Source organism: Macrosteles quadrilineatus, unplaced genomic scaffold (assembly GCF_028750875.1).
Source record: "Macrosteles quadrilineatus isolate MER2022 unplaced genomic scaffold, UCM_ALF_1.0 Scaffold_9__3_contigs__length_116548681, whole genome shotgun sequence".
Classification (NCBI taxonomy): domain Eukaryota; kingdom Metazoa; phylum Arthropoda; class Insecta; order Hemiptera; family Cicadellidae; genus Macrosteles; species Macrosteles quadrilineatus.
In genome coordinates this window covers 111,776,123-111,790,359 of record NW_026542602.1, presented here as the reverse complement: position 1 = coordinate 111,790,359, position 14,237 = coordinate 111,776,123, and the positions used below count along the sequence as shown (strand labels likewise).

Genomic DNA, 14,237 nt, shown 5'->3' with positions numbered 1-14,237 from the left:
AGATGAGGGAACGCCATTACCGTAACAAAACGAACAGTGGTCATCGGCCTCGGTGGTCTAATGGTTAGCGTGCCGGGCTGATATGCTGAAGGTCCCGGGTTCAAATCCCGCTCGAGTCATTAACTTTTTGTCCAAGATTTTTTTATTATCAGCAAGTTTGGTTGGTTTGGTTCGGTTATGACAGTTTAATTTTTTTATTAAGTCATTATACAATTTTAGTAGAGCAATTTCTAGTTTTATGTAATAAACAGAATTATTTTTTCTATTAATAAACTTTTGTTATATTATTTCATTATCAGCAAGTTTGGTTAGTTCGGTTAGGTTATGATAGTTTAATTTTATAATTAAAAAATAATAAAATTGAATTTGAGGCATTTATAATTTTATTTTATGAACAGAACTATTTTTGCGATTAGTAAACCTTCTTTGCCAAAGTACTCTCTACTACAGCGCTGTTCACGGAGGAATTTTGAACTAATGCCTCATTCGTACCTCCCCTAAGTCAGACCCTAAAAATACATCACTAAATGGCTTTCTACAATAGTCACCATGAAGCCCTGAATTAGCTGAACAGTTCGTGGGGTCTCATATCTTATAATGTCATAGCTTATAATCGTGAATTTGTTCCATAGCTTATAATCAGTTATAAGCTATGCCACACTTTCACAAAAAATTATAAGCTATGCCACAATTTGGAGTTAGAAAATGCGAGTTATACCATTGACTATATACACCTTATGTGTATTATATGTATATATTAAATGCTTGTACCATCTGGCAACATTGCCTTTGATCTGACAACATGGTGGCAACTAGAGTTCTGATAGGCCTAGTTGTCTTGTCTTGTCACTGTTGTCAAATGAACACAGCTCGTCGTACCCATTGCTACTCGTTCTGAAATGCAATGGCAATCTATTTTGGATTATAAAACTATTACGAATGTGAGATAATGAACTTGGAATTATTTATATTAGCTGACTTCAGAGTATTTCAAATAAACTATGATGTGCCACTCTTTACAACCTTCAATGTCAGTTGAGTTTAGCATTATTAATTAACCTCACTTTTCAGAATCGGTATCGAGTACAATGAAGCAAAGTATCGAGTATCGGCGATTCTTCGATACCACTGGTATCGAAGGTATCGAGGTATCGAGAATCGGAATCGGCCCATCCCTAGTTATAATTGTTGCCAGCCTTTATATGCGAGCTTTATTTTGGTGTAGATTGGTACTAAAATTTCCCCTAAAATCACGTCTGGCAATGCTTTTGTACCGGTTTCAGGGATTTTCTCTTTTTGAGCCACATTACAAAGACACTGGCTACGGATCCAGGCAGTAAAGCTACCTTTGAATGTTTCAGTGAACTACGTTCACTCTCGGGGTAACACAGCACAATAACCGCTTTTTTGTGCTTCGTCAGACTGAAATATTTGAATGCCAATTGCGTTCGCTGATTCTGTGATTCGGTGGCCTGGGTCATTGGCGAGAGCCTGTTTGTTGTACATGCCGCCATAGATAAAACATACTCCCTTAGTAGATTAGTCATCCTAATGGAACAGCTGAAGCCAATTTTATTGTTAGTTCTGTACGTCCAACTTTGGAGGTTATGTTTTGTTTACAATTTGTTTCTTGTTATTGCAGTCATTTAAAACCTCGTTTAACCTAATAAAACGATATAATCATAAACAATAACTGGTCTCCTAGTTATATAACCAAATAGTAAAGCACAAATCATGAAAATAACCCTAAAATAATATAAACAAAATGTTGTCTACACTAGCAATTAGTGTGGACGGACATGAACTAGACGCAAAAAACAAGCTTCAAAATTTACAATGGGATGAGAAGTCTACTTGTGTTGGTTAGTCTATGATGCCGCTGTGAACGTGTTAACAAACCCAATCTTTGAAAGATAAATGGGTATTGCATTATTCATCTTGCCTTTGAAACAAGTTTTGAACACTACTGCGCTTTGAATGTCTAAAAGATTACCTGTGATGGTTCCAAGATCAGGCCATCTTTAGACCCGAGGTGAATGTAGACAGTTCCACTGCCTTCGTAAGGAGCACCAATCGCAACATCTTCAAACCCATCCTTGTTGAGGTCACCTAGGTTAGCTATAGCGAATCCGAATCTGCAAACAAACTATTCTTAGACAAACTAATATAATTAATCTTATAGTTGATGACATAACAATGATTATATAAACTAGATTTTTTCCATAAAAACATTTCCAGTGTTTAAAGAAAACAGGTTTTTTTCAATACCACAATAGTTTTTTACATTAGATTTATTAATAGCCTACATAAATAACGCAAAACCCCTTCTTTCTACAGTCCTGTCTGTCACTTGATTATCCAAAATTAACTTCTCATGCCACGTAAAGAATGAGTCATATTTTTTTTGTTTATTGTTTCAGTCAATTCAGACATTGTTTACGCTTATAAAATCAAGCTACAAATGTAGAACCAATCTACAAATCTTGACTGAAAAAATTGCAGATATATAAAAAAAAATACTTTTAAATTAATAGAACACATGTTTCCAGTATGAGAATTAGTTTCCAACCAAAAGAGTGGCTTTATTTTTGAGTGCTTAATTTCCAAACTGTTATGATTAAATTTACTCTTGATAGTTGAAGTTTTGTTACTGGTCCCTTAGTGTAGAACTATCCAAGTTCCACAAACATCAATTACCTTGACTCTGTCTTCCCAGTCAGCTTGAGAGGTTGGGTACAGTTGAGACAATGGTCAACATTCATATAAATATAGACAGCTCCACCGAGCTCTCTGGTGAAATAGAAAGGGGCTCCAACCAGTAGATCAGGAAGTCTGCAAGGAGAATAGGACAAATATAAATCTCTAACGAATAATCTACAATAATTAGTATCACTCAATGATCTACAAACTCACTCAATGAAATGGAGACCCAGGTATTTTTAAGCTGGGAATAAATTATAATGAGTTATAGTGACATGTACAGTACTAGCATTTCTACAGTTAAGAGCGAGGCATGATTACCATTTGTGCCACCATGGGTAAAGGCAACACTATTTCAATTTTTTTTTTACAGACATTGACGGACTAAGGCTGGCAGACAAGGCTATAGTTATTTGTGCAACTAGTGAGCAAAGTGAGCAATTGCCTCACTCGAGAGAAATCCTTACTCACAAGCCGTAGGAGAGTGAGGAATGGATTCTCGAGTGAGGCGACTGCACTTTGCACATATTATTTTTCCTACAGTTACCATAAAACAAATAATTGAGAAACGTGCCTTCACATTGCAACTCTGGAGTGAGTCAAAGTAATTAGAGTGAGACAATGTTAACATTGTCCCACTGATGAGCGAATTGGCCACTTTGCTTTCTCAAATCAGTGAGAGAACATGTACATTGTTAGGTAACTGTAGGAAAAGAAAATTGTGCAGATATTTTACTGTAAGTAACATTTTAAGGAGTTTTGATAGAATGTGAACACCAAACTCATCCACCCTTGATTTTCATTGCTGTGGACAGTTCATATAAATTTTACTGCAAAAACTTTCCAAAGGAATTTCCATGATTAACGTGGTTGAGAGGTCTTGAAATATGTATATTTTTTAGAATACAATGGTACGTTCTTATCTCAGTGTACTATAACTATGATTGTGGTATGACTTTTTAATGTATAAGCCTAGGCCTAAACATTAATTTTAGAACCCACAGTAGACCATTACTGTATTTAGAAAATCAAGTATTTGAAGTCTACAAGCAATGTATATTTCATAATGTTTCGTTTTTTTTTTTTTTTCCAAATTGAGACACAAATTAATATGTGCTTAATAATAATACGGGAAACCAAGGCAGTATTTAAACCCCAGTTACAACTTTTCACGAACAATCTAAAATACCATAGCTATTGATGTGTCACTTGATAACACGATAAGTTTAAAACAAGCGTAAATCATACTACACATTTAAAATCAATGTATAAAAACTATGTATTTATAATGAAGTAGGATGATTACGATGTCAAGATTCATCTGAAACCTCGGTTGAAAGGTATATTTTGTGAGAACACCATGCATGAACACTTTTGAAACGGCAATAAAGCATTCTTATTCTTCAATTGACTCACTTGTCTCCATTGACATCAGCTGTGGCCACCTCGTAGCCAAAGCTGGATGCGAACTGTTCCCCGCTGATGATCTGTCGCACGTTCATGAGTGTCTGGATGGTGGAAGACTTCTTGGTGTACAGTACAACCTCGCCAGTGCCTTTAGACCTGGGTGCTCCAGCCGCATACACCATCTCATCATCAGATAGGAAGTGGCCGGCCGTCACTGACATCCCTACCAACACAGTACTTGTCATTTACTTTTGATACTGAAGTGATACTGAAGTGGACAGCCTATGGACTATCTGTAGAGAATGTTTCACTCAAATAAGGTTGGATTAGATTAGATATGTATGAGGCTGACATGCCTGAAAGATATAAATCTACCAACTGGATCCCTTTAAACATGTTCCTAGTTTGAGGCGACACTGACAAATCTTTACTTTGAGCAGGCAGTTTCAGCTAGCGTGTCCTAGGGCTTTGCACGATTGCTGTGCGCTGTGCGTGTTTTGTAATTGTTGTTTTTTTTTTACTTTTTCACCAAAGAACCTACATATATTTTCAGGTACGAAGGTTTATATTAGATCAAACTATATCTTCATACAATTCCTTTATTTTATAACATGTTGGTCGGATTAAGTGTCATAAAGAACCATGTATTGTGAAAAAAATTTTATTATTTTATATTTAAATTATTTTCTAACAATCCTACTAGTGTCTCACCTAGGTAGCTGTACTTGTCTACAGGTGCATCATTTTCCAGGACAGGGCCGTAATAGAAGTTTTTGTCCCTATTGAGGTAGTCTTCGGACACATTGAAGACAAACACAGTTCCCCGCCAAGTGTAGGGTCCCGGGGTGCCGATGAGGGCCGAGTCATCCGACAAAAGCAGCCCACTGGTGCCTGCCTGGCAGTAGCCATACTGCTCATGAGCTCTGTGGCACACAATTCAACTGTTACAACTCTTCCAATTCGACATCAGATAATTAGTTTTTATCAAACATCAATTTTCCGAGTCAGTGAGTTGAGTGTATATTTTAAGCTGAATATAAATGCAAGATGAGTGAAGAATGGAGTAAGATTGTCTGCGTAGATTTGTTACTGACTGAGAGCAGCTGTTTCATGAATTAGGATAATTTATTAGGAGTGCAATGATCAAGGACAGATGGGCCCAGTTTAAACCATCAAAAAGCCACTGACTTTTCTCAGGATCTATCCAGCAACCTTTTGACTACTAGGGACCACTATAATAACCACTTAGCTACTCAGATACTATTCAGCCGGATTAGCACACAAATATGATGCTTTGATCAAGTATTGTTAAAAAATATTACAACTATTACTTACAGTTTTATTTCAAGCATCAGTAAACTGTTATGAAAACTCTTCAAATTTTGCACAATATATACAATATGTAAAAGGATTTTGCAAGACTATCAAAGTCAAGAACGCTGTAGAAGACCTTTTCTATCAAAATGGACTCCACCGTCTGGGATCACTGAAGTGAAAGTTATATTTTTTTGAATGTGGTTAAGATTAATTTTAATGTGGTTGATGTCTGATGGTAAATTGAAAGCCACAGAGGTGTTGAAAGACTTACAATTGGACAGGTCTGCCTTTGCAAGGCTCCCAGCTTTCATCAAAGTCCAGTCTCTGTGTGAGCGTGTAGCACAGTCCCTGGCCGTATTGGAAGTCTTCCCCCTTGCGTATGTAGCGGTGGGCACACACCTGTAACGACAACACAATCACTTTACAGGGTGTCTACCAGATTTCTCAAATGCGATTCCTGACTTTTCATTACCATTTAAAACAAAAATCCCGACCAAAAACGCGGTCCATTCTCCATGTTACTACACTTTTTTCCGTCCCATGGTCACCATCGTCAAAATGTCCCGTGGTCACGGCACCGTTGTCAACATGTCCTGCGGTCATGACACATAATTCTAAAACACACATTATGCAATTCCAAACACACCACAAAATAAACAAAACATAGTTTTTGAATTACCGTATGCAAATGATATTTTAGCGTTTGTCATACAAACAGCATTTTTAGGCTTAAATATTGATAAAAATTTGACATGGAAAACTAAAATTGAAATAAAAGTTAACAAATTAAATTACATACAGTTTGTTTCCAGATGTATGTGTTAAGAAACATAATTGATTCTAAAACAAAGCTTATAGTTTGTTTTATAATCATTTAACATTTAAACATTTAATTTATTCATCAATACCCAACACGTTCAAAAAATCATTTGCAGTATTCAAGACATCGGCTATGTCTTTACAAAAGATACTATATGGGTCTGAGGCTTTACAACGGTCTACCTGCTTATTTTAAAGGTATCAATAATATTGTAAAGTTTAAGAAAGAATTCAAAACATTCGTTATATAAAATAAATACTATACAATAGAAGAATATTTAAATAACCGTTTTTAAAAAGTGAGTTTTAATTTTAATTTTTGATCTTGTTAGCAAAGAAATGGCTATGCCAGCTGTTTCACCAGCTTTGCTGGAAATTTGAAATGTTTTATGACAATAAAGTGATATTATTAGCATTATTATTAACATGTCCCGCGGTCACAACACCATCGTCAACATGTCCCGTGGTTACAGCACTTTCGACAACATTATGCAACAACCAGTTAAGTTGAAAACTCACAATGACTTTCCCTCCAGGCTTCTGACTTCTCACAGTCACTCCCAGCCATTGGTTGTCTTTGATCTCATCTTTCATTGGCGGCATCAAGTTATCAGAGTCAATTGCTGTAAACATAGGCAGTGGTGAGTAGAAATACAACAAATACGTTTAACTGTTGCTTCTATTTGCCATTTCATTATACAGTTAATGAAATGGGTTTAATGTAACGTAATTCAACCAAAAAGGGTTAATCACACTATCAAATAATTTGCCTTGTTTGTGATGTATTTACATATCAACCCAAAACTTTCTTTTTTATTGAACCCCATAAATATCTAAGTCTTTGTTACAAATGTTTTGCGGTGGCTATCACATCAACATAAGTTAGTGCAACAATCTGCTGATGAAACGTTTAATACAAACTACACTAGTCTGGCAAAGATAGATTAGGTTGTTGTAACAGTAAAATATTCCATGAGTATTATTTTATTTACCAACAATAATATTTTAAAGTATAAAAAAAAATGTTTTTATGTTTTTGGACGTTATTTGTTGGTTGGATAAAGTTGTGTAAAAATCACACATCCACCACTCAAAGTTAAATAAACGAAGAAACAATATAACATTGGAAGCTATCTTTATGCTTGTACTAAATTAATGAATTAAATACCTAAGAACTTGAAAATCTACATCTGAAAATAAAAACATAACCCACACAAACAATGATAGTGGATGAAACTTTCTTAATGTTTATTTAAACAATACAGTTATACTACTTTTGATCTACAAAATGTTTTAATGAATGTATAGCAAATATGTATAAAGCGTGTTTAAAGAGTGTCCAAAAGATTTGACAGAAACATCAAGAAATGCACAGTAATTACAAAATCCTAGGTCACAAAAAATAAGTAAAGTTTGTTTCAAATATGTTAAACTATTTAATTAGACACATCCAAATTATTTTGTAAAACTTTGACGTGACCAATACATTCCCCATGTAAGTATATTGTGTGAATAAGAAACATAAATTTATTACCACCACAATACTGTAATTGAAAAGGACTCTCAATCGCCCGTAGAACAAAAATTACTAATTCTTAATTATTATAAATGTTGACAAGGTGAAAAACAAACTAATTGTTCACAAGTTTTATACTAATTTGAAAAATAAAATTTGGTTGCAACATGCAAAACAGACGACTGAAGAATAATAGTTGTTAAATTAAAAATACACAATACATTACATAAAAAAATTACTGTAACACAGAAATCAAGAAAATAAACTGGAAATAGAACTTTTACAGCACTAGAAAAATGACTTATTACAACTAATCTACCAATAATAACTAAAAGCGAAACAATCAATTTACTATACAAAATATTACATTCTCAAAGTAAAAACCAGCAGTCTCGGGCACAGCTGAAAAAAAGTGTATGTCAGTAAACAAAATGCACTAGATTAGTTTATATAAGGCTCATTGGTGGAGATGAACAAATAACATTTAATGTTACATATTTTCTCCAAGTAGTGAATAGATTTGAAAAATCTTAGATAAAATTAAATTTTTATTATTTTAATATACTAAGCTATCATGTTTTTGACTACTTCTTCAATATAGTATGACTTGCCACAGAATACATTTTTTGGGAGGACTTATCAGCGTACATTTTGAAATGTTTAAATTTTGTCACATCGGTGTTTATAAAAGACACTATTGAAGAGGATAAATATGAACAAAATAAACCCAATTTTGCCATTAAGTCAAGCAGTAAAATATACAAGGTGACAGACAATGAACGAAAAAATAAGTACAGTCCCTGAAGAAACCATGAGAATGTGACTGGAGTCTTGACAGTGTTACTTTTAACATACTGATGAATTTCCTTTGAATTTTAATTTAGCCATTACCTTCTGTCAGTGATAACACAACTGTTGTACTATATTGATTTATGATCCCCAAAAATAAAAACAAAGCGCTGTTGGTTTAAATTCACTTATACATATGTGTATTATTGTGTGCCCCTAGTCAAAATATAGCTTCTCCCATCTCATTCCTACAGAGAATAATCGCTTCAGATTGCTTTTTTATCGAAATATCTTCATAAAATTACGCTATTTTCTTGACTCCATTGAATCCTATCAAAAACTATTTTAGTTCCTTAAAGAGAAACCTTACTGTCAGAAATTTAGTTCTTTTAATAGGCGTGAATCATAGGTTAATTTCATTTAGTGATGAAACTGTTTCAAATTGAATAAGTGAACAAAAAAAAAAGTGAGAAGCAAAAGTATCCAATCCTATAAATCGAACACAAGAGGGACGTAACCAATCTTCCGCCTAGACGAGTATTTAACTTCTGTACCACAACAAAAACTTCTGAAATGTTTAAATGAGATCAAGTCCTCAACCTCAAGTCAAATTATTGTGAATTATTTTGCTCAGGAATTTAGCTATCCAGTGTTGATAATGTGGTAGATTGTTAGGTCTGGTCTAAAGCACTGTCTGAATGTCTGTCTCTATGGTCAACTGTTGAGGAGTTGACCAGCTGTGGCAGATCTTGGTAGAAGACTAGGTGGAAGTATTTTGCTTTGTTTTACTTATGCTTACTGTGTGTGTGTTTTGACATTGAATGACGGATTTAAAAAATAAAGTTTTTCAAAGGGTAGTTAGAACCTGCATATATTGATTGATTTGTTAAGGGATAAAAATTAATTTTGTCATCCAGAGAACTTAAACAATTAAATAATGTAAAATGCAAAATCACTATATTAAAACTTAGGTTGTTTCCTAAAGATTAGAAATGAAACTAACAAAATTTACTAGGCCATCCATACCAACCAAACTGTCAGACATTCAACATTCAAAAATATTGAAGAGTAAAATAACCAACATTGAATTATGAAATAAACCTTAAACACTTATGGAAAGTGGATGAAAAATGAATTTAAAATGTTGTTGCACTTACGTGATCATGGTATGAAAACAGAGTCTCGTTTTATTACTATAATAAATAGGTAGACATGAAGAGATTTATATCATGGCTAGGGAGCTTACAGGGTGAATGAAATCCAGCCGAAATATGAAATGGTAGCAAATAAATTAATTAGCAGCAAGCTTGTTAATCAAAGGATCGGCGAGTGTTAGTAACACATGCATGTGACTTGTGGAAGCTTGGCCAATCGTATCACGGCACACAGAACCCTTACGATCGCAACTCAACTTACAAGGATCATAATCGCCATCATCTGCCTCTTCTGTAGGACAAAACAGTTTGTAGGTTAGGTTAGATTAGACATAGGCATCAAAGGTGGCCACAACAGTTTACTAATTTATGATTGATTTATTCTTTCGACATTTAAATGTTTGTTTACAAAACCTTACTGACACAAAGAAAGAGGGAAAAACATTATTCTTGATAGATAGATTTTTATTATTTTAAGCAAATATTATTTTAAAATTAACATCCTTTTGAGGTTATCCCAATTTTGTTTGTTCGATAAAGTAGACTGTTTTTGTAACAATACCAATAGTAGTTATTCATATTCTGTTTTACTATACCTACCAACTTAAAAAAATACCAATGAAAATAAAATCTTCTTTTGAGTTTTGGTTTATTTTTTGGCCACCTTTTTGATTCAGTGATCTGTTAGACAGAATTAGTTACCAAACTATTCTATTCCCAAGTTACCACCTCCATTAGTTATGTACATTTGTATTAGTAGACTAATATATTACATTTCTATTATGTCACATGACTTTTAATATGAATAAGTATGAAAATTACTGTTGAAATGTTAGCTGTGAAAAATATTGTGATTCATAAAAAAATAAAATAAATGTAACTTAAAATATTTGAGCTAGAATTAAATTTATAATTATTAACCTGACTTACTGCAATCAATATCTTAGAGATGTTGTTTCCAAATAAACTAAATCAATTCATATCAAACTACAAAATAGGCTTACATAGTCAAAATACGAGGGTCGTTTTTTAAGTAAGGGCCGTTTTTGAGTATGGCTTAGAGTTCACGTGTATGCCGCAAAGAGGCTCCTCACCGCTTACTGGCATTATTTGTGAACAAATTTGTTTTAAAAAATTGACACCATTTTCAGCTCTGTAACTGACAGGTATGCTTGCTTGGCTGTGTGATTTTAACACTTTTTTATTAGGTATTGAATTACCCGCCACTTGCAACATGAGGTCAGTGATACATATCTCTTTTTGACCACAAGAAACACTTCCGATGCTGACATCCATCCCCAGATGACAGAAGTTTATGAAACTAATGCAATGATTGAGGGGAAAGTGCAGAGATAGGCTAAGTTGAAAAAAATGGTTGTGAAAATGTTCATTTTGGAAGAAAATTGTGTTTTTGGTGGAAATTCAGGCTACTCACAGAGGAGCACAAGGAAAAAAGGTTTTTACAGCCATTTTTACACACAATAAGCCATTTAGACACTTTACACTCACTCATTGCATTAGGGACATAACCTTCAGTCATCTGGCGAGGAATGTTGGCATCGGATATGTTTCTTTTGGTCAAAAATGTATCCCTGACCTTATATCTTGCACGTCGCAGGAGATTCAATAATTAAACAATTTTAAAAACACTCAGCAAAGCGTACTTGTCAGCTACATAGCTACAAGTGGTGTCATTTTATTCGCAAATAATGCCAGTAAGCGGCAAGGGGCCTCTTAGCGGCGTACGACCCTTAAAAAACGACCCTCGAATACTGCCAAATATTGGTTTTCAACATAAGACTGGGTCAATGAACTGACAATAATACTGGCTGGCTTTTTTAATGCCATGTAGCAAACCACCTTTGGGGCAAGCTACAATTCAACTTACAAAATTTGTAGCTTCAACTGACAGTTGAATTGTTGCTTATCCTATATGATGGATTGCTACCTACAATACTTCCGAAATGTTGGCCAATATTTCTAGTTTGAGCATATGACCATCTCCGAAAAACTAAGGTTCAAACCATAAGTTCACTTCAAGCTTTAACAAAAACAAATATAAAAAGATAAAAAAACCAATGTAGTAATGTCTTTAAAATAACTAAATTTATAAAAACTAGAATAATGAATGGAAAACCATTATTTTAGTATAACAATTGCTCAAATATTTACATTACTTAAGTAACTAATTTTTGCAGAAATAATCTATACTAATTAATAAACAAACGTAAAAACAAGTACAAAAATATATGTTTTCTTTGATAATAATTTTAATTCAAACAAAATGCAAATCACTAACTCATACTTAGTACACATACAATGGTCATCAACTAAATAAATGTAGAGCTGTACCAAGCTTGAAGACTAAATTCCTTCACCAACGGAAAGATTTTAATATCAATACAACATTAAAATCACTACATCTAATGTCAGGGAAAAGCTCGCCACTTTTCTTCGGAGAGAGCCGAAGTACGAGTAGTAGCTGTAGCATATTATAGCTTCCCCAACACTAATTATGTTTTTTGTCTCCTACTAGATGCTCAATCTTCCTCATATTATATACAACATGCAATGCAAATTTTGTTTAATTTTCTATTTATTTTTATTTTCAGAGTGAGGCCTAATAGTAAGTTTTGAAATTTAACAGTTTTATCATGAGACTTAAAAGTGGAATATACATAATTTATTGTAGTTAACTATAAAGACAATTAATCGTTAACGCTCGCTAACCCAGCATATATACGTACAGCAGGTGTAATACGAAGTCGAGTGGGTATGATGAGGTCCCAGTAACTGTGTTAAAGGAAGTGAAAAGGGATATCAGTAAAATTCTTAGTCACCTGATCAATTCTTCATTTATCACTGGTTCATATCCAACTAAATTTAAAAAATCTAAAATTATCCCGGTACCAAAAAAAGGTGATGCTTCAGATGTAAACAACTATCGTCCAATATCTCTGCTTCCATCTTTATCTAAAGTTTTTGAGAAAATAGCTTCAATCCAGTTAAGTAATTATTTAGAAAAATACAATTTATTGGATGATATTCAACACGGCTTTAGATCTGGTAGATCAGTTGTTAGTGCCGCAGTCTCATTTGTGGAATCTGTAATTGAGTCTGTTGACCAAGGAAAATTTACAACTGGCATTTTTTTGGACTTGTCTAAAGCCTTTGACAGTGTAAAGCACTCAATTTTATTACAAAAATTACAATCTTTAGGAATGTCGAAAAATTCTCTAAATTGGTTTCAGTCATATCTTTGTGACCGCAGTCAGTATGTCGAAGTAACGTTCCTATCAAACTCAAATAAACTTATTAGTATATCTTCAGAAACTCGGCCTGTTAAATTTGGCGTCCCACAAGGTTCAATATTAGGTCCTCTGTTATTTTTATGTTATATGAAAAACCTGGAAAATGCCTTGTTATTCCAACCTAATTCAAAATTAATTTTATATGCCGATGATTCAAACTTGAAATTATCATCAGAGACTTTGGAAGAAGCTGAAGTAAATTGTGAACTAGAATTAGAAAACATCAATAAATTTCTCAAGGATAATAATTTATTTTTGAATGTAGGAAAAACTAATTGTATTAATTTTAAAACAAAACAAAACAGAAATAAGAGAAAACCAGTGATAGATTTGAATTCTCAGCAAATTATAACAAAACCAAATGCTCAGTTTCTTGGCTTAACTATTGATCAGCATCTAGATTGGAATAACCATGTGGACAAAATTTTACCAAAAATTAGTTCTGGAATATTTGCTTTGAGGAAAATGTCTTTTTATTGTAATATTGAAACAATGTGTAAAATCTATTTTGCATACATACATTCCCATATTGCTTTTGGGATTTGTTTATTTGGAGCAACTTCAAAAATTAATCTTGAAAATATATTAAAAAAACAAGAATATGCAATTAGAATAATGCTAAAACTACAGCGTGATGCCTCTGTGAAAAAACACTTCGTTGAACTCAATATTTTGACAGTCTACGGACAGTATATTTTTGACTGCATTTTAATGGCAATTAAGAAAGCTGATTCTCGTCCTTCAGATTATATTTCAACCCTTCATAAATACAATACTCGACATAAAGACTCCATAATAACATATAAACATCAAACAAAATTTTTTGAAAAGAAACCTTCCTACATCGGTCAAAGATATTTAAATACAATTCCAAAAGAAATTAAAAAAGAAAGTAATAAAAACAAATTTAAAAAAAGATTAAAAGAATATCTGAGCTCCGTATTCTTTTGAAGATTTTTTCCACCCATCACAGTCATAATGAATAGGTACATAAACGCTTTTTCAGTCTCCTGCATAGAGTGGATGAGATTGTCACTTAGGCTAGTTTGAGTTGTTGTACAACCTGACACTATTCGATGTATATATTGTACAAAATAATGAATAAAGAAGTTTGAATTGAATTGAATTGAATTGAATATAAGATGTGGGTTCGTTGATCAAAAAAGAATAGCCTACAGTAAAATAAAAATTATAAAATTTGTTATTCAATTCATAATCAATATT

The 14,237-nt window shown here is 33.3% G+C and overlaps 1 protein-coding gene across 3 annotated transcripts in view; it reads right to left on the bottom strand.

The window, feature by feature from the left end:
- The window catches only part of LOC129002370 (integrin alpha-PS1-like), a 56,567-nt gene that overhangs the window by 23,750 nt on the left and 18,580 nt on the right, over positions 1-14,237 (bottom strand). For 2 of the 3 annotated variants that reach the window (XM_054430115.1, XM_054430117.1), the window contains exons 3-9: positions 9,965-9,994; positions 6,763-6,866; positions 5,696-5,823; positions 4,819-5,030; positions 4,117-4,330; positions 2,698-2,832; positions 1,994-2,135 (exon numbers count right to left, since the gene is read on the bottom strand). In XM_054430115.1, the coding sequence (XP_054286090.1) occupies positions 1,994-2,135; positions 2,698-2,832; positions 4,117-4,330; positions 4,819-5,030; positions 5,696-5,823; positions 6,763-6,866; positions 9,965-9,994 (965 nt within the window). The remainder of the gene's footprint in view (positions 1-1,993; positions 2,136-2,697; positions 2,833-4,116; positions 4,331-4,818; positions 5,031-5,695; positions 5,824-6,762; positions 6,867-9,964; positions 9,995-14,237) is intronic. The other variant, XM_054430116.1, reaches the window with a different exon arrangement.